A 27077-nucleotide genomic window follows, 5' to 3' on the forward strand; every position below is an offset into this window, starting at 1 on the left:
TGCATGTGTTCCTAAAATTGTAAAAGCTTTTTCTTATTTTTTTCTTCTTCTATTTCCTAATTTCAGGCACCACCTCACACATCTAACCCCAAGTGGGCCTGGAGGAGCAGAGTGAAAACCTGAAAGTATGCCTGATGGCAGAGGGAGGAGCTCCACATGTCTGTGGTCAGGCCACAGTACAACGGCCCCTGTGATCATTGCAGCAGCTATGATACCCAGAGCTAACCCTTGACTGGAATCTGTGCACTAAAAGCCTTTTTCATGCAAACTGATAAAGGCTCACGCTGATGTCCGTTTGGCCAGGCTGTGCTTCATAATTTCAGTGGCACAGCCTGACACCATGTTAACGAGCCAAAGGAAACTAACGTTAGCAGCAGGTCAGGGAGAGACTAAGTAATGGCAAGTGCCCACTACAGGACTTTAGCCCTGATTTGCTGTTTTCCGTTCACCGACAGTTTTTGGAGCTCCCCGATAAAAGCCCAATATTGTAAGCAAATCGACATTGGCTTGGCACTTGCGTGCACATGCTCCAATGTGATGTGTGAACTGTTCAAAAACTCGTGGATTTTCACGAGATCACGCAAGAATTGCTTCAAGTATTGCGTTTTTGTCTGAACTACCAGCTTTCTGAACCAATCGGCATCCACTGAGGAGCTACTGACAACTATGGGTGTGGTTTAGGTGTGTGCGACCACTGCGACTGTTCGTTCAAAACAACAATAGCATAGATGGTTCATCCAATCACCTGCCAGGTAGTTTTTGAAAGTGCCTGCCCTTTTCCAAACAGTTTCCAATGACGGCTTCTCAGATGGTTCTGTGTAAAAAAACATCTGGCGCCTCAGGTTAGCTTGCTGGTGCCTCGCAGACACATTTCGGATATCTAGCAGGCTAAATATCTGGAGCTGTCGGGGACTCTGCCAGGGAGCTACAGCCAATGAGAGCGCAAGACACAGGCTGAGGGGAAACCAGGGGGAAGGGTCGTCTGTACTTTATTTACTGTGAGTGTTGCATTTCCTACACGGACCAAAGTTGTTGTTGCACGTAGAGAAAACAGGCTATAAATAATAAAGATGTGTGGAAATAGGCTATTTGTGAACATGTGTGCCAGCCACAATCCCGCCTTTAAAGGCACTCTCTTTCTTTTTCTTCTTTGTTTTATCACTGTAAATCAGCCACCAACAACTTGGAGCGGTTGTTTCTGGCGGACATCGAAAAATCCTGCCTCACGTATGGTACAGTATTACGTCATGTCGCGTGTCACTTCAAACATACTGTAGTTTGAAGACTAGACTCGGGGATTCCTCCTGTGTGTGAGCCCCTGTCGCCGGTCAGTCAGGTAGTGTGAAAACAAACAACAAGACAGCAAGTAGTGTAGTGTGAATAGTACAGCGAACTGGTGACTTTGAAAGTCTTGTAGTGGGAACTTAGCTTAAAGGAACATGCCCAGCCAAGACACTGTGCTTACCAGTATCTATGTAGTCTTTCAGAGGTGTGAAGCTGTCCACAGCACAAATTGGACTGTCCTTAAGGAGAACTTAAAAAAATGCAAAAAGGAATAAGAAGAATATCCCCTTGTTTTGTCAGAATGCCTGTATCTTCAGTGTTTTTTTCTCTCCTTGAATGTGTTATCATGGTTGTTATTTTTTTGTTTTTTGAAGGCAGGTTGGTGCGTTAAAGCTTGTTAGAGTGAACTAGATCAGGGCTGGGCTGACTGTATTTCAGGTTGTCAGGGAGTTGACAGCACCCACAACAAGCCTATTTACTTTATGAGAATGACACATCATCAGTTAAATCCATGATTTATTTAAGACAGCCAAAGTGCCCGCTAGCACAGCGCCTATGTATGCACACATTGTGTTCCTCTAATCCTCTCAAACTGCTTGTCGCTCTCATTGCTCGCCTCTCCTGTGAGCCCCTTACACTCATAGAGAACCACTTGCACTTACCGTACACCCACACACACACACACACACACACACACACACACACACACACGTATGCTGCTACAGCCACACTCCCTATTTACAATGCACCCTTCCCACATTGTGCACAAGCTCCCTGCATGATCAATAACATGTGCCATGCTGCATCACAAAAAAAATCACTTCAATAAAAAAATGGCGATCCATTTCATCTCTTTGGCTCGTGGAATTTAGACACACTCTCAGTTTTGAGCCAATTTGTATTGTGGCTGAAATCGGATTTTGTTGAGGAAATGTCTGCTGATAAATATCATCATGCAGGCGTCCACTCTGGGATCTGAGCGTTCTACTGCTGTGTGCAGAGAAAGAGAAGGAAGGACCTCCAGGCGATAGAGCTGCAAGACTAAAGCTCTCTCTCTCTGCTAGGCCAATTCCAGACACTACAGGGGGGAACAAGGCACCACCATAATGTGTTCCTATACTGACATGATCCTTAATAATCCCTCTTCTCCATGTAGATTTGAAAAGAACACTAGCTATTGATTCTACATGCCTCATTTTCCCTCGCTAATGCATACTTAATTGCGTTTAGATTTACAAAAAGCCGCTGAAATGGCGTTGCCCTCATCATATCAGGGTCATAGGGTGCGTTCTGTTCTAAACACAGCACAGTCAGTGAATGCCTTGAAATGAAACTGAATCCATATAAAACAAGAGTTTAGTCTTTCTGGACTGCATTGTGTTTTTACATTCAGGGAAGGAGGTTGCATCAGGAGTGTGCCCCTGGACAGGCTGGTGGTTTATTTGGGCTAACAGGAAGAATGGACAAGTGTGGATCACAGCGCATGAGCATCCATACGTTGAAACCAGTTAAAAAGGGCTTTTATGAGAGAACAAGAGAGGAAAGATGAAAAAAAAATCCATTTATTGCTTGGGGGCTGGTGGAAGAGATCCACTTTCATGTGCCTGCCACCAAAAAATCTCAAGAAGCAGAACAAAAGGATGCATGAAACAAGTTAAGCTGTGGCTCATGTATTTCTCAGCAAATCATACTGCCTCATTCTCACAGAAAACACAGATATACACAGTTAGGAATTAATCTTAAACCTTAAAATGACACTCTGATCTCACACACTAGTTTGAAACCCATGTGCTGTATTCATTACGGGCTTCCCTCTCCAGGCACACAGAGCTTACATTTTGACACCATCCTCCTCAGCACTCGCTGCCTGTTAATTTTGATACTGTTGCTAGGGAACTGTCCCCAAGGATGCAGTTCCACAGGTTTGTGAGTTGGAAAGGTGATGTGCCGTTCATAATACAAATGCTAATAGCCTTAAGGGAAGCAAGAGTGAGCGCCCTTCTCCTCTTCTTCACTTCCACCTCCACTTAAGCCTGTTGCTTTTCAGCTGCTGAAAATAGTCATTATCATCTGTTGAATTTATCTCCACACCAGCATCACTTAAGAATTTGTTCTGGTGAAGCTCTCATAAATCAGAACAAACAGCAGCAGCTCGGCTCATGGGTGAAAAAAAAAAAACATGACAAGCAATGTTTATTCATAGACATACATTTATTGGGATTCACACATCTCATTAAGCATTGATGATCACACTTTTTTTTTTCTTTTGTATGTGGGTACACAAAATGATGTAACAGAGCCGTGTGTGAAAAGAAGAGGAAGAACTCCCCATAGGGCTGCCTGTCAACATTGGTTGTGTTTTTTTTTTAAAACAATATATCGGAGGCAGATTGAAATAAATACACTATGTGGTTATTCACAGATTGTCCCCGTGTGTAACTCTGCTGCTGTTTGACACTCATCTCCTTGACTGAGTGATCATCTGAGGTCTGATCCATGTACACGTTTCTATACTGGTAGTGGCTCCCTATATTCCCTACACACGCTGAAGCATACCCTGCTCTCTGTGGCATGACTAAAGCTGTGTGATTGAAGAAAAATGCTCTCCACAGAGGCAAGAGTCAACCCAGAGGACACTGCTGTCTCTCTCTAGACTTCTGTTAACTGCATGTAGCTGGCCACCACGCTAACGATCATTACTTCCCTGCCTATGTTTTCACAACCTCCAATGTTTGCTATCATGTATCTAAGCTTGTGTGTCTCCTCTCACAGGACAGGGCAATGAATCACCTAACTTCAAACAAGGTGTTGATAACACTTACACATATATATACACACACACACACACACTCATAACTTACTGGTGAAATTAGTTTTTTTAATAACCATTAATATACCTCATTAATCATTAAAATATTTATAGTTTAATGGTTTTGATTTTATGTTATTGTCCAAACACTTCTTGCTGTCTTTTTTCTGGAGTTTTTAATCTGTATAAAACGTTTTCTGAAGAAAGGCTTTTTACTGTAATAACAAGTGGGTTACTGGCTGCTTTCTACTCTTTGTGTACAGAAATAAAAACTTTGTATTTGGCAAACTCCTTGTCTGCCTGTGCTCTTTTTATGTGCCTGCAGTTATCCCTTTGAGAACTGAATAATGAAATTTAAGTCAGAATGGTGCCAAATGCAGGCTGTTTATATTCATTTTTCTCCTTGTGTTTAGATTTGGACTTGTATGTGGCATAATCAATATTTCTTGTTGAGACTTGAGGCTTGGCTGTTTATCACTTGTCTTTCCAGTCGTTTTACTTTCTGCATCTCTCCACCATCCTTTGGCTCTGCACAGGCCAATTCCAACCCATTGGTCTATTCTGATTGAGTGCCACCATTTCCTGGCTTATCCCAGGTGACTTTGCTCCCTTGGCTTGTTCTGCTTGGGCCCGGTGCAGCACCTGATTGGCATTTGACCTTCTTTCTGCCCTTATTGCTTGCTGATCTCTTGCTCACATTATTTTGGCCTGTGTTGGTGGGCGCGGGATCACTATCTTTATCTGTCGCTCGATTATCTTGTGCACCCTGCCCGTCCTCATGAACCACGACACTCTCTATATTTTCATTATCTAAACCCTTTCCAGTCACTTTCCCACTCTCTAGATCTTTAATACTCTGCTCTGCTTTCACATCTAGGTCTTTCTCTGTTTCTGCGTCACCCACTCCCTCAGTCTCAGCAGGAGTGGGTTTCTCTGAGCTTTTCTTGTCTTCTATCTTACTGTCTCCTGTCTTCTTAGCTGCTTCAATTTTTTCTTCATTGGCTTTTTGTGTGCATTTGACATTCTTCTTTCTCGCTGCACTCTTTGCCTTGCTCCCACCAGGCCCCCACTTCTCCTGTGTTGCATCCCAGTAAGTCTTATTCTGGCGGGCGTACATGGTGCGTACGCTCTCACCCAGCTTTCTCAGTTCCTGGCGGACGAAGGGTTTAAACGTTGGGTCTAATTTCTCCACCATATCAAGGTCCCTCCGAGCTTCATCCTCGTTGCATAAAGCGACGTGTGCTCGTGCCCGCTGATAGACTGCCTTAAAGTTACCTATGAGAAAAGACAAAGAAATATTGACATTTAATGACCACATGAGGTAAACAGAGGTCATCAAGATCAGGTGGTCAGCAAGAATAAAACTGGAAAGCAGCACAACTAAAAGTTATAGGGTAAAATAAACAACTTGAGGAATGATGAAACCTGTCTTTCATCATTCCTCGAGTTGTTTATTTTACCCTATAACTATATAGACAAAGTAGATGACGAAAGTTGGAGAAAAGTAAATGAAGGGAAAAGTAAAGCATGAGAACAACCATTTCACATCAGCCTATAAATAATTCAGTCATAGCAGAAAAAAAGAGCATGCACATAATATTCTGGGTTTTTCCCTAATTCTAAAAAAGACGATATTCTGACCAAGCTGTTTACATGGCTAATGAAAGTGAGTATTCCACCAATATTTCCGTTTACATGTAGCCGTGCAAAACGGGATATTTTCAAAGTTTACCAGCGGCAGCGGACTTTTTGGACCGTGCTAACACAGCGTCCCTCTTTCATTCCTTCAACGAGCTTCTTGAAAAGGTTGGCGATGTTTGCGCATATCCAAAAACCTGTTGATATCTAAGTCTTTGATAATGTTTAAAAGTAGCTGTGTTTCTCCTTCTTATCGGGTCTCCAGCCTTGCAAACTATTGGCTACTGGTTGGTTTGTATACAGAAACCATAGCAACGCACAGAGCTGACCATAAGCCTGCGCATCAGGACGCATATTCCGAATGCACTGTATACATGTCCAAAAATGCCTCTTACGCCGCCTTCAGACTGCCACTTGAAATCAGCTCCATAATACGCAATGTGCCCCCAGTGGACATTGTACTACACGTTGAAAGCGAGTAGAAAAAAAATGGCGGCGAGACTAGAGCGACTCATTCTGTCAGTGTCCGAATGTCCAATTCTCTATGACCTCTCATCTGAGGGCTATAGAGATATAAACAGAAAGGCTGCTGTGTGGAGAAAAGTTACCCAGGATGTTGATATGTCAGATCGGTTAAATGTGATATAGCGGTATAATGTCAATAGTTCGATGTCTGTTGCTTTAGCCATAGCAGGTATCCTATGCATTGTTTCTGCAAGAACTTTTCTCATACTCCAAAATGAATCGATTACATGACAACATATCGTTATGAAATCATTATTTATTTTATTAAAAGTTAAGAATTCAGATTTGTTTATCAGTACCATAGCAACGCTAACTTCCGCTTGGATTGTCGTATACGAACCGTTGCCTTTCGTACGAGTTCAACTTTTTTAACACATCAGGATGACCAACGGACACGATTTTTTTTCGCACCGCACTCGTTCACATCGGTTCGGACCCATTCACATGCAGTCTGCGAATCTCCATAGGAAATAAATGACTTCCGGTTGTTTCGCAGCCGTATCTACTGTGCCAATGTGAAGGCGGCGTAAAACCTGAATAATACCGGAATATCCCACGTCTTAATCGGAAAATGCTATATTCGGAAAAAGGCCTTATTTGGAATATCCAACCGGAATATGCTGTTTACATAACCTGTATCAAATTCGGAATATTGTCATATTCGGAATAATAGTTGAATATTGGTGTGCGTGTAAACATACTGAGTGAATTCATTTTTGACTGTGATGTCCATGGGTGGGTCCGGGCAACAAAAGAGAGACTCAGCTATGCGGTTGTGAATGTTTGTTTTCTTCTATCCCCAGTAAACAGAGAGATCAAGGACTGATGCAGTGTGAAAGCAGGCGTTTGCTAAGGGCCATGCATTTGTACTAGCAACAGATCTTGATATTTTTAAAACTAAAAAATGAAGGTGTGTACGGGAAAAGAATCTAAAAACCGAGCATGTTTGTTTATAGTCATGTACCTATTTCTTTATCAAAATACGTCTTCTAGTTTCCTCCCCTGCCTCAAACTCTCATCTTCATACTAAAATGATTACCTTTCTGCTTCTTTAGCAGCTTGTTGTTGAGCTCCACCACTTGCTGGTATTGTTTAAGCTCCAGCATGCACTGGCTGAGGTTGAGAGTCAGCGGAAGACGCACTTTCTCCAGCGACTCCCAGTCCTCGTTCTGTTGATCCACCTGTTGAGTACACAGATAGGACAAGGTGGGTGGGAGATTTGGTGATGAGAGTGGAGGAGGTGGTGGTGATAGATGGCAGAGGAAATGTTCAAAAGATGAAACATGAATGACAGTGTGACAATAGGAAAGAGATGAAGATATAAGGTAGGAATGATGAAGAGAAGGACACAGAGATGAGGTAAAGTGTAGGGGATTGTAAGAACAGGAGGAGAAATGAAGATCGGAGAGGGTGGGTAAGGTTGATGAGAAGCTGTGTTGTGTGCAAAAGGCGTGAGGGAATTCGACAGTGAGGTGTGGCAGGACAGGAGTGAGGGAGAAAGGAAGCACAGGCGAGCGCTGTCACAGTGATATCTCTGTGCTGTTATATTTAGCGCTCTTTTCTCTGCTCTTCACTTCGCTACCTACAATCCCAAAGCTGCTCTTCAGTAAAAAAAGAAAAGAAACAATGGCAGATGATTATATTTTACGAGCCACAATCCTTTTGTTGCACATTCTATCCATTCATCACGCTGAATGGAGTGGACTATTAAAATGCGTCCACCAGATCATTGTCAAGATAAAAGGTTTGTTTTTTTTTCTCCAGAAAATCCTGCCTATTACTTGTGTGCATGCTTTTAGAATAGAATAGAAAACGCTTTATTGTCATTGTACAGAATACAAGGAAATTAGGAACACTGCTTCTGATCAGTGCAATAAAAAGACAGAAAAACAGCCCCAAACAACTTCAGTAAACAGTAAACAAGGTACTTTTACACTACTGCACTGTATAACCAATGACACTAACCATATTTTGAAGGACGTCCACATATTCAATGGCCTCCTTGAACTTTACAGAAGCCTCTTCAAAGTGGTTTTCTTTAATGAGGAAGATTCCTTCCTTCTGCAGAAACATAACCAGTCGTAACATCTGCTGCCAGTCCTTTTCCTCATTTTTATTGGCAGTGTTTGGATTGATCTCAGAAGAGCTTGCTTCCTTATTTCCCCCGAGTTCCTCTTTATGGGCTTCAGCTTCAGCACAGAGAATGGATGGAGATTCTTCTTGACCTTTTTCTTCCTCCACTTCATCTTTAATCTCTGTGGTCACATTTTCTTGTTTTCCTTTGTCTTCCACCTCGTCGTCTTCCTCTTCATCATCATCCTCCCTCTCTTTGTCTTCATTTTTGTTCTCCTTTTTCTCCAGCATGTTCCAGTATTTCTCCTTCTCCTCCCAGTACTTCTCCTTCATGCACTCTGACAGGGTTTTCAGCTCTCGACTGACAAGAGAGGCCAGAGTGATGTCAAGGTGGGCCACCATGTTGAAGTCTCTCCGGGCTTCCTTTTCATTCCACACAGCAGCATGGGCCTTGGCTCTCTTGTAGTAGCCCTTCACACAGTCTGAGAAACAGAAAAACGACAAAAATACAGAATGATAAGAGAAAAGCATGAATACGAAACCGATTTATTAATGTCCTAACCTTAATATATTGAATAATAAACCTGCTCTGTCTGCTGAAGCTGAGGTGGCAATTTGTCTGCATTTAAGATGTAGGTGTGCACTGTCAGTGTGTGTATTTCTCAGCAGCCCTGAGTTTGCAAAACTATTAAAACTATTGCTAAAAAAATTTATAAAAATGCAAACATGCTGCATATATATATATATATACATACATATATATATATATATATATATCTAATTAAAGGGATAATTTGGATATTTTGAAGTGGGGTTGTAGGATGTACTTATCCATAGTCAGTGTATTACCTACACTATGGATAAGTACCTCATACAACCTAGTCTCGCATTGCCAGACTTATGTCCACAGTGCTGTGGAGTAAGGTCTGGCTACACCTCACATACATTCTAGGATAGAAAAAAAAACCGCTCTGGGTTGTTTGCATTTCTTTAAAACAATCACAATTGTCTTGGGCGGCGCTAAGTTCCGGACGTAGTGGCTCTGCAAAATTTTCTTGGGAAGGAACTTTTTGATGGAACATTTGCACCCCGCAAATGAAAACGCCACATACATTATTTATTGAAGTTAACTGTTCACACAATACAGTAACGTGATGTGAGCTATTTAAATTAGTTGGATACATGGTTAAACGTGCTCTTACCAGTATATTGCCATATGTACTTCGCCATAGCAATCCTCTCATATCTGTCCCAAAACGACCCAGTTACATAGTAAATGCCATACACATATTCTTTGTAAATCTTTACAATCATTTGCCGAAAGAATCAAGCAGGCCTGCTTTGTTGCATGATCCAAATTTTCTTCAAAACTTGCAATTTTCAGCATGTAGCTTGCTAGCTCAAAGTTTGTGGATGTTTCCCGAAGTGAACGGAGTTTGAGAACGGCAGCACACAGAGAGTGGAAGGTGAAGGACATCTTGCGTGGGATGTCAATTATCCTGGAAATGTACTTCTGTTGATCCAGACTACTTACAACCCAACCTCAAAATATCCGAACTATCCCTTTAACACATTATATCTAGTTTGTTTTACCTGTAAGAAAAAAATGTACAAAACTACACTTTTCCGTTTTATGGGCAGTTACAGTGCCTGGCCAAGAAATAGTCTGGCACATAACTTCCTATAAAACTGTGAACTGTTGTTTTTATACTTTGGTTTTTGCACGGATAAAACAAACTTATAACAAAATATAATGTGTTAATTAGTGAGCTTTAGAGGCAGATGTTACCTTCAGAGAGAGCGAGGCTAGCTGTTTCCACGTTTCTAGTATTTGTGCAGCTTGGAGACAGCTTAGAGCCCGATAGGACGACGAGTTGGCTAATTTCCTCCTGAACAGGTAAGCATTAGCTTCAGGCTAATTTATCACGGCTACAAGGGAAGGACATTTTATGTCATTTCAACATTCTTGTACTCACATTGAATTATATAGCTAGAGTACCCAAGTTGGTTACTCGCAAAAACAAACTCAGACACAGGGTTACCCTGCTAACTGCTAACGTTACCTGAGGACCAGGCAAGCGGACCACGGCTGTTTACAACGTGTAGACTGTAAAACCCTTTGTAATGTCGGTGAGTTATTTTAAGCCAAGAGAGGGGGGCTGTAAATCGGGAAGAGAGGACCGTGAGTTTGCAGTATGTTTAGCGATTGTTGCCGTAATTCTAAGACAATACAGTGTGTTCAGTCGGGTGGAGAGGACGGCAAGGTAGTGTTATTTTTAGCCATTCCTACCGTAAATTCTAAGCCTAGGAAGTGTGTCTCCGCCATAAGAACAAGCATATTTCCCAAAATGTTGTACTATTTTTTTTTTTTTTTAAACACACGGACACACACACACACACACACACACACACACACACACACACCAGTGATTCCCTCTGTTTCAGCAGAATAAGCTCATGTGCTTGGTTAGATACCCACTGATGGCTCAGTTTTCGCTGCCTCTGCATTTAATTTCCCTCTATGCTACATCTTTATTCAGCCAACATTTAAACCGATTTCTTTGTTGCTTCTGGCAAAAGCCGAGACACTGCAGTGAGTCACTGTTGGGTGCTTTTCTAAATAACTGGGTTGAAGGGATGAAACAGCAATAGAGTTAGTGACTTAAACTGAGACAGACAATATGATTTTTTATGGGTCAACACCAAGGAGAAGAATGCAAGAAAAGTGGATAAGAAAAGGAGATAAACGTGGGAAAAGGGTGGGGGAAATAAGACTAAAGGTAGAGATAGAAAAGGATTGGAAATGGACAACTAAAGACACTGATAAGGAAAAGTAGAAGAAGGGAAAGGTGGAGTTATGGCGGTGTGGGATGTGACATTCTTATAAGCTCAATGAAGAGGGCTGCAGCATTGTGACTGCAGCTCGTACTGGGCCAGTGGCGCTCCTGCACATCATTTCCACAAAACCGCTTTACTCTCCTGCTCACTGACAAACAAGTTTACACCCTTCCTCCTCCTGTCACAAGCTTGAGCACAAACATCGTACAGGCGCACATTCTCAACTGTACACCTTCTCCTGCCACACACACACACACACACACACACACACACACACACCGGGCTAAAATAAAGGCTGCCTCTGTGGATCCTGTCTCTGGGTGAGGGGCATAATTCATAAGGCTTTGAAGTGGAGACTGTGTCAGCATGTGTGCTCCTCTAGGATTATATGAGTAGCCATGGGTATGACAGTACAATGCCCAAGGCTGCGCCAACTATAAAACCCTTTGTAATGTCAACCTCAGCCCTCCTACATACTAATGCGTGCAGCAGCCACTACAATAAAGCCAGCACAGACCTTGACCTATCGGCTTTTTACAACACTTTGAAATTATTGTTTGTCTCAGTGTTCATTTGCAGGAATGGAGGTAACTCCATACATACCTTATTTTACTCATCACTGAACTTTTCATGAACATGATTACAAAGAACAATTTGACATTCTGGGAAATAGTCTTATTAGCTTTTTTTGCTGAGAGTGAGAAAAGTACATTTTTACAACTCTCATGTCTGTCTGCTACATATCCCCCTCTTGCCCCCCTGTAGAGCTGCCCCTGTTCAGGGCCAAATAGGAGCATTAATTAGTAATCAGAATAAATTTGTACAATTCAACCAGGTGTTTACCTTTGTGTTTCTCCAGCAGTTCGGTGGTGTGCTCTATAACTTCATAATACTCTTCCAGCTCCAACATACACTGGCAGTAGTTCAACTCCAGGGGGATGATCATTCGACCCAAATTAATGTAGTCTATATCACCCGGCATCTCCTACACACACACACAGACGGAAGAACAAGAACATGATCAGTGCTATTGTGCTTTTTGGCATCTCCTACTATCTGTAAGCCTCCAACATCAAACTTGTGAATATGTCTAAAGTTGCGACAAATCACTCGTACGGACAAAAGAATCTTCTAATACTCTCTTATCAGAATATCTCATACATAACTCTCCCTCCAGTATTCCTCCATTCTTACATCCCTCTCTCATCTTAGACAGTGCTCCACATCTCTCCCTCCTCTTTCCTTTGCCAGTCCTTCCACCCTACTGCTTTTTATCAGTGAAACAGAGCAAAACAGGAAAACAGGAATCTCCCACTGGAAAAGCGCTGGAGTTGCATGTCCCAAAAACCTAAAATCCTGAGAAAACCTCAATATTAGAAAGCCTGCACATGACTCCATCCCATCTCCAGCTCCATCCCACTCACTCTGGACTGGACTGTTTTCAGCAGCAGGATGGCCTCTTTGTACTTGCTGGCAGCCTTTCTGAATTGTCTCTGCCTGACCAGCGTATTGCCCTGCATGTGGAGAATTGGCACCTCCTGAAGCTTCTCATCCTTTTCCATCATCCACGACTCTCTTTGGTAGGACATGGGGTCTCCCACCTGGAAGCCGCAGGAGGAGGGCACAACAGAACAAAAATGTCAACGGGAGAAAAACTCCACTGATGGAATCATAAGTTAATGCTGAATAGGTACAAAGAATAGCAGTGGTGGAAAGAAAGTAAGTACATTCAATCAACACTTTTACTAACGCCAATACATTTCAGAGGGAAATTTGTACTTTTTACTCCACTACATTTATTTGACAGTTATAGTTACTTGGATGTTACCTACAAAACATACGATCAACTTATACAACATGATGCATTATTATAGAGATTTACACTCTAAATAGTGTACATAAGTACATTTTGCTAGTAATACTTGTTGCCTGCATTTACTCCAATTTTGAATGGCCTTGTAACAGAGTATTTCTACATTGTGGTATTGATGCCTTTACTTAAGTAAAGCATCTGAGTACTGCTTCCACTGAAGAGTTGTCAACTGGGGTGGTTGTAAAAACATTGTGAAACTATCTAAAACAAGGAAGATTAATTTACTGCCACTACTGGACCCCCTGATGAGTTTCAAGCTTGTTCTGGGTAACATATTATTTCAAAGCTGAATGTTTTAGGTAAAGGGGAGGGGGACTTTTCTGTCAGTGAATTTTCAATAAATAGTGTGTGGGAGTGACTTAATTCTAGAAGAGGGCTGGATGAATATGTAGATGTGTCTTTTTTTGTTTACAGATGCTAAAATCGGAGAAAAGCTGATTATTAGAAGACAGCTAATTGTTCTACACTGTCATCTTCTTTTGCAATCCAATGTGACTACAGTATTTTGCCACTGACTAGTGCTTACCTGCAGCAGCTCCATGATAAAAATGAGTGGTTGAGGAGTTCTCATTAGCTCATCCAGCTCTGGGAAACCAGTGGAGTGATAGTTGAACATGTTTCCCATGCCGCACATGTGTCTCTGACCCTCAAGGGGGTCTTTCCCTTGAGCGATTAGCCTCATTCCCTTGGACACGATGGGGTACAAGCCTGTGTGCTGCAAGATTAAGTCATCAACAAAAAAATAAACAAGTCTTCAATAAGACATAAAAGCACTTAATCATGCTAACCCCCTGGTAGCAATCAGTCCTACAAAGAAAAGACAAGAAATGGCCACAATTTAACTTGCAAATTTGTCTCCAGAAGAAAACACACAAAAATTGCTCTGCTGTGTTATAATACTTACCATGTAGGAGGCTTCAGTAGGTTGATTTATGTGCATCATAATGAAGAGCAAAAGCTTCCCTTCCTTGCTCATGAACACTCATTAGGACCTTTTTTAGGTGTGTGTGTGTGTGTGTGTGTGTGTGTGTGCGCGCATGTGTGTGCGCGTGCGCGTCCATGTGTTTTAAAAGAATAAATAGTACAAATTTTGGGACTCTCATGTTTGTGTGTTAAAGGTGCTCTAAGCGATGTCACGCGTTTTTTAGGCTACAACATTTTATGTCACATACAGCTAACATCTCCTCACTATCCACGAGCTACCTGTGCCCTGAACACACTGTAAAAAAAACACTGTCTCTGTAGACAGCCCAGGCTCCACAAACGCCAACAAAAACAAACTGGCCAACCTGCACCACACAACATAACAAAACAGTCTTCCAGCATTCCAGCCAATAACCGACAAGAAGGATTTGGGGGTGGGGGTTGGGGGGTTAGTGCGCAGAAGCACGGAAGGGAGGGGGAGGGGACGGGATGAGGAGGAGGGAGGGGCGAGCTAGCCTTGTTTTGTTTGAAAATACTTCGAACGTCAACAAGAAGTGCCGTCACCCAACATCGCTTAGAGCACCTTTTAAAGGTGCAATATGTAATACTGACAGCTAGTGTTTAAAATAGTTACTGCAGTACAAATTCAAAATACTGGAGAGTCGTCTCCACCGACCCTTCCTCCCCAGACTCGAAGTTCACGGAGGTTGCCAGGCTGAGACCACAGCATCCATAGTATCGCTTTGCCAGACCCTCCTCCAAAGCGCGCTGAAGGAGCATCCACAACTATGTTGCTAGACGCTTCTCTCACATAGCCAGACATTACTTCACAGCATAGCAGAGTAGTTTACGTTAGATGCTGGCTTATATTGCATACCTGCAAACTCAGAAGGGCTGAAAAAGGTGACACAGCTCTCCTATATATATATATATATATATATTTAAAAAAAGGAGCACCTTGTTCAATTGTATTTGTCTGTTCTGTATGTTCAAAATATAAAACAATAAAAAGTTCATAAAAAAAGAAATAAGAAAAAAAAAAAGGAGCACAAAACCGCAACATTAAAGAACGGCTTGTGTATTGCTAAGGCCACAGGGTCACAATTAAATTATTTATGAAAAATGTTGTTTTTATAACAACTTATTTCACCAGTAAATTCCTGTTAAACTACAAAAACAACCACTGGATGGGAAAAAGGTATTTTACAAAAACTTTGAATGCACCACGAGGCCCAAATAAAAACTCTACGGATCTACATGATTCACGTGGATGACATTTTCCCATTGAAAACGGCGAATTTCGCCGAAAAGCGGTCATAGAAGCCCGCGCTCACGCGGAGCTCTGTACCCAACTGACAGACACACTTTTCGGCTTGGCATTATTGTAGAAACCGCTAAAAACACAACAACCTCGCCGTCCTCTCCACCCGACGGACAGACACACTTCCTAGGCTTAGAATTACGGTAGGAACCGCTAAAAATAACAGTACCTTGCCGTCCTCTCCACCCGACTGAACACACTTTATTGTCTTAGAATTACAACAACAATCGCTAAACATACTGCAAACTCACGGTCCTCTCTTCCCGATTTACAGCCCCCCCTCTCTTGGCTTAAAATAACTCACCGACATTACAAAGGGTTTTACAGTTGGCACAGCCCTGGGCATTGTACTGTCATACCCATGGCTACTCATATAATCCTAGAGGAGTACACATGCTGACACAGTCTCCACTTCAAAACCTTATGAATTATGCCCCTCACCCAGAGACAGGATCCACCGAGACAGCCTTTATTTTAGCCCGGTGTGTCTGTGTGTCTGTGTGTTAAGTCTGTAGTTCAACTCACAACGGCATCACACCAGAACTCAGCCACCTCTCCAATCCTCATGGAAGCCAGCAAGGTCTCCCAGACTTCCATCTTGAACATCTTTCCAACAAAAATCTCAGCCGGCCTGCCAGCCAGTCGGCTGTCATCGATGACTGTACGTTCAAAGTTGTCCAGCAGCGTCTGGAAATGGAAAACCAGCTGGGATGGAAGGAGGGAGCAGGGGACAGGAAGAGTGGAAATTAATATACGGTTGGTCCATAAATTACTTAGGTTGTTACTTTGTAGTTTAAAACAAATTAAGAATGTATTTGTAAAAACAGATAAAAGCAATGAATTCAATAAACCAATGGTAGTTTACTGATATTCCCTTGACTGCACAAAAAACATTTAGAAAATTGAGATCTCTTATCAAAACGACACCAGTTTGATTGTGATTCTCTAAAAAACATGATTTATAAATAAATAAAAATGGAGATATCTGTTTTTGCAAATGAACCCTTCAAATACTATTTTAGTATAGCAGAATTATCTGTGGGATTGTTTTGCAGGAAGCCCATGAATAATGTATGACTGCATGTATGGGTACATACAGTATATAATGTATGTTTTCTTCTCTCCTTTTTGACCTTATTTTGTATATCTGACATTGATACATTACAGAATACAATATATGGAAATTTGAGATTGACAATTAACAATGTGCAGCTGCTGACAACTATATGATGTTTATTTTTAAAGGTTGATCTACATATTTTCCAAAAAATTAATTTGACTGAATTCTGTAATGTATTTCAGTCACTTCTTACACAACACATTCATGCTGGTTTTCATTTGTTTGTGTGCATGTGAAATACTTACAATGCCTTCACCATAATGTAAAATTAAGTTGGCTCCATGTAACCTTCTATTTATAGCTTGACAGATTGTGTATAATGGTATAATAACTGTGTGAGCAACTGGGAATCACCTCACCAGGGCACGCACACGCACACACACACACACACACAGGTAAATTCATGTTGGCATTGTCATAGAAAATGTTCGTCACAGTGTCCAGGCTTGGTGCCATATGGCTGGATTTGACTAGGAGCGGAAAAAAGTCGGCAACCAGCAGATCAGTGGATGAACAGAAACAGACACAGTGCCAAAAAACATGTTGCAATTTGGTTGACCAAATGTTTGCTCTGTGTGTAAGAGCCAGATACAGAATAAATTCCCTCACTTAATGAATAATTCAACAGAATCTTATTGAAGTGGGCAATGCAACACAAGGCTATTTAATAGACATTTTTTGTGGAATATTACTTACACCACAATGGTAATTATGCCATGCCTCACTTCCTATCACACTGATCTTGAATCTATATTATTTAGGTTATCAGATTAACTGCGTGACTTGTTACCTTTGTCCCAGGTGGTAAGTGTGGCAGCGGTCCTGCGCCTCCTGCCAGTATCTTCTTCCGGACACCTGGATGGTTGAGAAGGTACGTCTCCTCCATTGTCACTCTGCCTTGAGCAGTACCAGACAGAAAAGTGTGTTTTGGGAATTTCTTTTTTTCTTCTCTGGGTCCGTTCTTCTGGCTTTCTAATTAGCCTAGTGGAGAGAGTCTTGGCCAGTAAGCTGCTCTCTGACAGATGGCAGGATTAGGCAGAGTTTGGAGGTGGACACTTTAATCTGAGGAGCTAATCTCTTGCCTACCCCTGCGATTGGTGGGCAATCCCTGCAGAAAGGAGCAGGAGAGGCGGGTATGACCGCCGGGGCCCACAAGAAAGGCCCAGATCATTCTTGAACAAGTTAAGATCATTCTGGAAGGAGAGTAATCTGATGGTTCATCAATCAACCAATCGCTAAAGATAACGTCCATATATTCTATTTAACGTGGAAATACATCACATTACAGACATTAAAGATGCTCTTACTTCCTGTTCACTGTCTTTATCACTTTGAGGAAGTTTCAGCCATCTAAAGAAAAACAATATTTATGACCAACATCAAAGTGCCCCCATGTGTAAATATGTGCCCAAATACAAAAACAATGACTGTTTTCTATTCTTTGACACTTGTGTATCACTGTAATTTATTCTCATACAGGTCATGAAAGACAAAGAAGGTGAGTTGACTAAGAGTACATTTACTTTAAAATGACAAGCAAAAATACACACAGTTGAAGCCAATCAAATACTTAAATCATACACTAATAAACAACTTTGGTCAACCTAATAAAAAATATTGACTTTTAATACATGAAACAGTATGCTGTATATTTAATGTATGGGGACGACAAACTGAAAGGAATGACACAGCAAGTCAGCTAGTAAAGACTCCCTCCTCCTTGGATGAAGGCTCTCCTCCTTCATGTGTGTGTATATGTGCTGAAGATGACATGAGGCTGCCCCCTGGTGGTCACTTCTCTATCAGTGAGTCCAGCTGCTCCTGCAGGGAGGCCAGCTGTTGGAGCAGAAAATAGAAGTGGTGATTGATGCCCGACAGCCCCAGGGTGTAATTGGAGGGTAAGTGGACGATGATTAACATGTCTTTTCACATTAATTTGCTGCCTTCATTTGTCAATACAAACAACGACCCAAGACAGTGGGTGGCTACTATGCCATAGCTGCAAAAAGGACTCTGCTGGTAACTGCTGACAAACTCAATTTCACGTGATTGAATTTGAACTTTGCCATCAGGCATGAACACCATTGGGTCTAACAAGGACCGCAAGCACTATGCCATCTGCTAACATGGTATTTGACATTCATACAAGATAAATGCGGGCAAAGTGCTGAAAGCTGTGGAGAGCTCACAGCAAGGCACTGATCCTCGGCTTTTACGAAAAGGTTCTTACCTGCTCCATCTCTCGCTCCTCCTGCTGAATAATCTCATCCAACAAAGCTTGGAAGCGGTTCTGTGAGAGGAAAGGCAAAAACAGACAAACAAGATTTGTTCGAGTCGACATGCTGAGCCTCATTAAATTGTGATGGCTTTAAATGTGTCTGCCTGGTCTGTTCATGTCATCTCCTCTCCGACAGAAAGGCTGCTTGGAATGCCAGTCAGAGACAGCTGACCTTTTCCCTGCGACTGTGATAATAACGACTGGAGATGGGGCTTTGACGGCCCCAAAACACCGGGTAATGAGTGCTCTAAATGGCAACATAAAAAGGGCCACGTCTGCTCATGTTTCACTCATTGTAAAGTCTTTACTAAAGAGCGCTTGGCAGAACAATGAATTTCCCTGCCATTGTTTCTGCACAGCAATGCTTATATTAGCAAAGGGCTGATGGGAGAAATGTAATATTTATGGCTTTAACAAAAAAAAAAAAAAAGCCTCTAACACTGTGTGTAATCAGCTGTTTTTATGTTTTCACATCACTGTTGAGAGAACTTATGCTGCATGAAGACTCCTGCCCGCAAGCTCATCTGCATGTTCTTGTTTATGTTTCTGTACATGCAGACCTAGTTTCTGAATAAGTGGAAGAAAACAGTGTGAGAGTGTGCACTGCTTACTTTGAGGGCCTGGTTTTCCACTTTCATGATGAGCTCCTCTTGCTGTTTCTTTCGGGCGCGGGTTTCCTGAAGCTTGGCCTTGACGCCGTTGATCTGCACCTGATACTCCATAACTGCAGGGAAGCAGGAGGTTCACACGTTACCAATGGCACTCAGACAACATGTCATTTAAACTTATGCTTTCTTGTGCAGTGAAGAGTAGACATAAAAAGGTAAACAGAGATGATGTGACAACATTTGAGAGCAACACTACATTCACAAAGCCATGATGGTACGATATGCACCCTAGCTTGTTGAGCCACAAGGATGCCTCCAATTCAGCTGAACATTGCGGTTAATGGGAACAACAAATCCATTTAAAAAGGACGTGAGCCAGCAGGCCGAAGCACTAAAGACACAACTAAATCAGTCTGCTCGGGGCTCCACAGAGAGTTCTCATTAAATCCAGCCAAAGTGACAGTGCCTCACAACAACAATAACAACCTGTGGCTCCATCACCATCAACTATCTTCCAAGCTCTGCTTCCCCCAACTGACTCTCAATCCTCTGATATAATCCATCTAATATGCAAAATCAAGCAGGGAGGAGTCCCTGCAGACTCGTTTATTACAACTTTGCAGGGCTGCCAGAAATGTACACAGCCAGATCCCGCACATCGGGAAAGGCTCTGATGGGCTATTACAGTGGAGCTGACCAGTAGTGTTGCTGACTGACAGCTCCATGTATGTAGATAAGGAGGCATTGAGCTGATAGGCTGGACAGCTGTCTGAGCTGCACGCTGAGCCACAACACCTGTCAGACTGGTTAGTTGAGGAGGAGAGCTGTCTGTGTGTGCATCTCTGTGGGTGAGGACACAGCATGTGTATTAAAGTGAAAGTAGGGCTACTCATGGTTGTGTATGTGTTTGTGTTTGTGTTTGTGATGTCTGGCCTAGAAAATTCAACTCTGATCAAGCCCAGACACCTGGCTAAGTTTATTTTTGACCTCTGTTTTGACAAGTATCTGAGGGGGTTTGATTTAATTTCACGTTGGACTGTCTCTAGTCTACAAGTCTGTTCTGAAATCAGCATGCTAAGTTCTCGGCCTACAACTGAAAACAATGAAAGAATGTAACTTGGCCAAAAGAAACAGCATTCACAGAGGTGTAAATGCAAGTTGCAAGCACAGCATGAAAGATTGCGTAATTCTAGTGCTGAACTTACTTCCTTCACAAAAGGTATACACACACACTTTCCAGAACAATTTAACACATGTTCAATTTTAGAACAGATGTACATAAACATATAAACATAATATCTATAGGTCATATATCAATGTGTTTCTACTTGTGTTTCATTTACACTACTCCACCACTGTTTTCAGACCTGGATTTTTGAACTGGAAACAGTTTGGTAGGTAATGTAAACTGTATTTTCGATAACAAGTAATACACCCAGTCAGAGGGGCTGCAACTAAGAATTATTTTCATTAAATAATAATGGGTTCATTTTTAATCAATAAATATAAATGTTTTTCATACTTCAAAAAGCTTTTCATGCAAATATTCATCAAAATCTGTCACATTTTAAGCAGACTTCATATAGTAAGCCAGATCTCTGTAGAAAACCTGATATCCTCTCACCTATCTGGTTGTTTCTATCACTTTCATGCTGTGCAGAATCGGACTCGTTGAGTTTCTCTTGGAGCTGTCGGACCAGATCATCCTCCGTGTCCATGATATTCAGGTCCTCGTCCTCGTGCCGGTCCCCTTCGTCCTCCTCATCCTCACTGGAGCTGCTGATGTCGTTGAAGATCTCTCTCAGTTCGTCACGCTGGGCTGGCCATGGGGAACGCACATTAGTGTTATTAACGTGGACACAAAGATGGAAACAGTGAGACAGTGGGGTTTGATTTAGGTCACAGGGACTACAGTCTAGTGAAAATCAGAAGTTAGAGATATTGTCTCGTAAGGCATAAACCAGGTAGAATGAATGTAGACTCCAAACACCCAGAATGTGAACAGACTCTCTTACATGGCAAATAACAACTGTGCTCTAACACTTGGCACTACAGTAGAAGTCACAGAAGCATGAACCAACTGTAGATTGTTGTGTGTTACATTCACATAGCAAGAAACAACTGTGTATTTTTTTCAAATGTGTTTGTTACAAGACTGTACCCTGAAGTACCTATAAGTGTAAGCACTTTCTATGCACCTAGGAGCTAAGAAGGTCATTTGGGGAACCCAGAGGCAAAAATAATCTTAAGGCCTAAGAGTAACTAATGCTTGGTTACAGTCCATTTCCATTCCAAACCACTGGGGCAAAGGCTATGAAGAGTGACAAGGGATGGTGTGCATGTTCGAAATGAAGAAGGAAACCTTTTCTGGTGAGGAGAGTATCACCGCCATGTTTCAACAGTAGTCCACACCGGACAAACCAAACGCTCACTTTAGAGAGGGCCATTCACATTTTCAAATCGGCCACCGTAGTTCCCCTACGCGCTTGGCACACGGGGAAGTTTTAGTTGGTTACAATCTGCAACCTTGCCGCACAAGTATATTTTTCTTAAAGGTAAAATGTCCCACTTAATGCTTACCTTGGTCATATTCCTTAAAAAAATAAGGGATCCTTATGACAAAAATGTTTGTTTATGTAACACAATTATGTAAAAGAAATGAATATAAAATGATCTATCATTATCAAATGTTTAACTCTCGAATTTCAATATCTGTTTTTGCCTTAGAAACACAATATTAATCGGCTTTATTACTTTGTGTTTCTGTAGGCCATGTAGTCGAGGTAGCAATACACGACCCTTTAGAACGTGGGACCTATTATTAACTTATGAAAAACATGTTTCCCTTACCAGAGGACCCGTGACCCATCTTGTGTCCCGAGGTGCCAGGTGAGGAGTCCAGGTTGGCCAGAGAGCTGTGCTGATCTGCTTCTTTGGACTCATCTTCTGCTATAATTTCCCACCCTGAACATCATGTGTTAAAGTCAACATACCCCACTGTAGATCCCCCTCCACTTTCAGAATTCCTAAATTTAAGACGCATGCACTTTCAAAAAAAGTAGACTTGAAGGATAATAACCGGATGCTATGATACTCCACAGAAACTGCCTCTACTAATTTAACATTGATTAGTGTGCTCTGTGTATATGTCTGCTGCTGCATGCAAACGCTAAAACGATCATTAGAATTCAGCTTCACTGTGAGCAACTAAGCAATGATAATGAACTGTCCATCTCAATTAACACACAGCAAGCATGCACTCAAAGCAGCCCTGCTGTGCTCTTATTCTGTCAGGCGAGTTTAGAGTTTCATTAGAGCACTAATAACCTCCTTGCAAAGTGCATCCCTCTCACAAAGACATTAGACACAAGTCAAGTCAGGTGAGCCATGCAGGAGTCAGGACACCTGCTTGGGCCTTAGATAAACCTAATTCGGATGATAGATGGGAGCGAGGTTATGTTTATCCCAAAAAGAAAGTACAAACTATCTAGCAATGAAGCTTCTTAAAAGCTAAAGTCATGGCTAGGGTTAGATTTCACATTCAGAAAAATGTCTATCTGATACTACATTACATGTTTCTTGCTGTCATATGAGATAACCACAAGTACTGTTTTGCTTGGTTACTCTAATGATTAGTTAGCTTTCTTGGCCTTGCAAGATGGATGTGCAGAATATTTGTAGGGGTTGAAAAGGATACGGACACTGACAGCATCAGCGTCTGTGCTCAGCAATCTCTTCACCTCCTTTTCCACATCAGGAGATTCAATGTACTGCAAGAGAAAGAGATTGGGTTAAAAGTAGTTAGCATCTCTCTACTTATCTCACACACACACACACACACACACACACACACACACACACACACACACACACACACACACACACACACACACACACACACGCTGGCTGCATGCCAGGAAGCACATTAGCAATTAAAAACAGAAGGGGCCAAATCAATATGGCCTGTACCTTCAGAAAGATTTATTCAGAATACAAAGTAGAATGTAGTGCTCAACCACACTCACTTTCACTTTGATCAAGGCAATAGCGAAATTGCTTTTTAGCATGCCTTTGGGGGCAAACTAAGACTGAAAGCCTTTATTTATATGTAAATCTCAGTTTTCACTCTTACTACAGTTCCTGTTTTATGAAATGTGAATGTCTTGTTGGAACTTAGCCTAGGAAAATGATGGATCATCAGACAGGGTTTGCTAAAGAGGTGGATGGGAAAGGGGAGTGAAGCGCTGAAGGGGAAATAAAAATGTCAAAACCTTCTTTTTTGCAGTTTTCCGAAATCTTCTCTTGCGTGTGTTCTTCAGAGGGCAGGTGACTGGAGACAAAAACAACAGGATAAGTTTAGTCAAAATGGCTCAATCAGCTGTGGAGTTCAAGAGCAAATTCTGCTTCCTGAATTGCTGATGTGCCAAGTTTTCAGCACTGGCAGTTTAAAAAGCTGTTGTGTCTACTTACTGCCGTGGTTCCAAACAAATTTCTTGTCCTTGTCTTTGTCTTTCTTCTTGCTCTTGGGGTCGGTCCCAGTTGGCTCCTCTAAAGGAGGGTAAAGGTCTCCATCTAGTGTACATACCAGCATCTAACCCATGGATGCAAAACTGATATAAATTACTCTGCATTCTGCTGATTAATGTTGTTGTATTACAGTATTATAACAAACAAGAAAAGCTGAGGCAAAATCTTAGTTTTAAATATTAAAAAATGTAAAACATACCTTTTATTCACAATTGGTATCCTAAACTTAACAGCATATATGTATCCAATGTTGATAACAACAAATGTATCAAATGAATATCACATCTTCTAATGCAATGGTGCTGCTCTACCTGGGTTTTTAGTCACAATCGTCATCCTAAACTTGAACAAGAAATGTACAATGAAGATGACATCCCACTGCAGTGGTCTACCTGGCAGACATCAGCAGTTTTGTAAAATGTCTTCTTGTCCACCGTTTTCAGAGACTCAATCATACAGGGCAGATCCACCAGTTTGCAGGCCAAAGGGACGCGGTCTACTCTCACTATGCCATGACGACCATCAGCTACAAATAAGAGGGACAACATCATTGATTATAATGAGTAATATGTGAAACATTGCCATAAAGACACTGTAGTCACAAAACAGAGAGTACACATGCAGGTGCAAAACATGTTTCTCATGTATAGTTTAACATTATTTGGTAGTAAAGACACATGAGTTTTGTTGTCAAATTGACAATTGTAGTTAGTAATGTATTGGAACAAAACTGAAAATAAAAATGTAGTTAGTAATGTATTGCAACAAAACTGAAAATAAAAATGGCAATTACAATTGACCAAATATTTGCTGTTAAAAGAATGTTAGACCGATTCCAATGTTTGTGAATTGGCATCTCTGATTACTAACTACAAAAACTGAAAGTCTTAGTTTCAAATATTTACATTTAACACATTCTGGACAAGATTTCAAGTCGATAACATGATAGCGATTGGTAAGCCAAATTAAATTGGTGTTTGAACGGTGATGTCACACAGGTCAGATATAAAAACCAGAACTAAGAATACTGATTAACCAGCTTACGGTGCAACTCGATGGTGAGTCTGTCTTTTATGTTCATACTGCCTGACTGGGCAATCCTTCTTACTGTTGAGGCATACTCCTGTAAAAGAAAAAAGATGAATCCATGTCTTTTTCAGCAAACAGTCACATTAAATTTGAAAGAAATAATCTGTTTGAGCATGTCTTACCAAAGGAAGCCTGAGGATAAACTGGCTCTCCAACTCATAAGGAGCATCCTCCTTATTCTTTGAGCCGACCTTCCCAACTACAATCAAAACACACCAGCATGCAACAAAGTGGTAAAATATATAGCTTCCTCATTGCTTGTTATGGATTTATGAAACTACAATGTACACAATACACTAAAAACACACAGTGATGTTTGACTCATTTTGAACTAACATAAGAAAAACTGCTTGGATGGTCTGGTTTTTTGACCAATTTCATCTCATATTTCTGAGCTTTTAAGGCCCTTCACTCAGACTAGGCCTCTTAGAACATATCCACTGCTAACCATTTAAACACTCACAATCCTCTTTAACAACTTTTAATGCTCATCATATTTTTTTTAGTCTATTAAGTGATTTCATATAAGCTTATTTCACATTTTAACTTTAACTTAAACTAATACTTCTATTCTACTTTGGTACTGCATAGGTTACATCTTCTTGGTATACATTCTAGTAGTCTATTGCACTGCTGGATAATATAAAATGATGACAGCCAAAACATCTCTCAAAAGTATTAATGTTATTATTAGTTCAATAAAATACTAATTTAGTTTGATGCATCTTAGTATGAATTCCTTCTGAGTTTTGCCGATAGAAGTGTAAATCAAGTGTGTAATCTAGGACTAGCTAGTTGAGTAACGTTAACTTTACCCTGAATTAGCTACACCTCTTATTATGGACTGACATAGCTAAATAATTAACTCTATGTCAGAGCAGACGTCAGGTGAATACAGCTAATAACTTATACATCTTACGTTATAACGTTATCTGTCACAGTTTGTGTAGCTAACGGTTACTGTACGGTAACGTAACGTTAATGAAGCAGGACGACCTGTGTTATAATAATGCTACAGACAGCCCTGATAAAACCGCTGAAAACTTTGAATTGTGAACACGGTTGTTCACATCTTGCAGGAACCAAATTATCGTAATTTTGCCCTTTTATGTTTTTATTATAATTAATTAATTTCAACAAAATTGCATTTGCAAACTCATTAGGTTTACAACAGAGAGGGCTAAGTGTAGCTAGCTATCGTTAGCTTAGGTATGGCTAGCTAAATCCAGAGTGATAGAGAAAGATGGCTCTGGCTAAATCATTGTCACAGGCTTTTAACGTACCTTTCAGTTTAGATGTCATCTTTGTTTTTGTAATTTGGACGGTGCAGCTACATAAATGAGTAAAAATAACACCCCAATATGTTGGTTTTGATTATATTAAAAAAAAACTTAGCTACACGAAGCTTGCATGGCCGAGACGAACATGATACATTCGGGAACTCCTCGGAAATGTAACACTTTTCAGCCTTCAGCACACTTTCCAGCACCCAGCCTAGTACTCTGTACTAAGTATTCTATGTATTGCACATAGAAATAAATTGGACCACGGCAAAGTTCAATGGCCTTTTTATGCATTTTATTTCTATGGTCGCGCCCTTTATCAAAGATTCTTCATACCTTCAAGTATAGCTCTATTAAACAAGCTGTATCACTTGCATTTTGTTCTAATGTGCTAGACTTTTGATTGTGATGTTGGTATAGTGGAGTACTATGCTGTCTGACATTATAGGGCACTATGTTGTATAACGTCTGTCTTTAACTGCAATGTATTGTATTTGTCTGATAGTTGCCACAGACACAAAACAAATTTTCCGAAACATAAACGAAACTAACTAACAAATACGACATTGTATGCCTTAAACTCAAATTAAAATCAATGAATATTATATTGTATAGAAACAATTACAGACTTTTCTGTATAAGTTTTATACTCGTTTTTGCATGCTGATTTAACCGATTAATAAGGACTAACATTAACGTTAGCTAGTTCAATATGAAATTTATCCACAAGAAAACTATAATTTCCAATATTCAGGAACGTCACATTTATTCCCGTTTGTATTATGTATCGCGAGACTTATTACACATACGAGTTTTGGGGGTGTCTATCATGAATGTACATTAGTAATAACGGTGTATATGGTTAATACACAAATATCACGTATTTA

The 27077-nt window shown here is 41.0% G+C and overlaps 3 protein-coding genes across 7 annotated transcripts in view; 1 reads left to right on the forward strand and 2 right to left on the reverse strand.

Moving 5' to 3' along the window:
- Positions 1–3878, forward strand: part of drp2 (dystrophin related protein 2) — a 198227-nt gene extending 194349 nt beyond the window's left edge. For all 4 annotated transcript variants that reach the window (XM_036007108.1, XM_036007097.1, XM_036007114.1 and 1 more), the window contains one exon: positions 67–3878. In XM_036007108.1, coding sequence (XP_035863001.1) covers positions 67–86 — 20 coding nt within the window. In that variant the 3' untranslated portion in view covers positions 87–3878. The remainder of the gene's footprint in view (positions 1–66) is intronic.
- Positions 3477–17476, reverse strand: LOC116052314. 2 transcript variants are annotated; one of them, XM_031302918.2, is made up of 8 exons: positions 17196–17476; positions 15811–15990; positions 13567–13755; positions 12592–12768; positions 12011–12152; positions 8222–8811; positions 7296–7437; positions 3477–5368 (listed from the first exon to the last, which is right to left on the reverse strand). In XM_031302918.2, the coding sequence occupies exons 1-8, from the start codon at positions 17289–17291 to the stop codon at positions 4650–4652; spliced, it is 2235 nt and encodes a 744-aa protein (XP_031158778.1). In that variant the 5' UTR covers positions 17292–17476; the 3' UTR covers positions 3477–4649. The 2 variants fall into 2 exon arrangements, with proteins under 2 accessions (XP_031158778.1, XP_031158776.1); XM_031302916.2 differs by having other exon boundaries at positions 7296–7440; positions 17196–17475.
- Positions 17477–17845: 369 nt separating this feature from the next.
- On the reverse strand, positions 17846–26354 carry taf7 (TAF7 RNA polymerase II, TATA box binding protein (TBP)-associated factor). Its single transcript, XM_031302935.2, has 12 exons — positions 26191–26354; positions 25030–25106; positions 24863–24941; positions 24211–24344; positions 23762–23882; positions 23563–23621; positions 22989–23061; positions 22142–22255; positions 20916–21110; positions 19295–19407; positions 18636–18695; positions 17846–18241 (listed from the first exon to the last, which is right to left on the reverse strand). The coding sequence occupies exons 1-12, from the start codon at positions 26207–26209 to the stop codon at positions 18197–18199; spliced, it is 1089 nt and encodes a 362-aa protein (XP_031158795.1). The 5' UTR covers positions 26210–26354; the 3' UTR covers positions 17846–18196.
- Positions 26355–27077: the final 723 nt, after the last annotated feature.

This window comes from Sander lucioperca, chromosome 1, assembly GCF_008315115.2.
Source record: "Sander lucioperca isolate FBNREF2018 chromosome 1, SLUC_FBN_1.2, whole genome shotgun sequence".
Lineage (NCBI taxonomy): Eukaryota > Metazoa > Chordata > Actinopteri > Perciformes > Percidae > Sander > Sander lucioperca.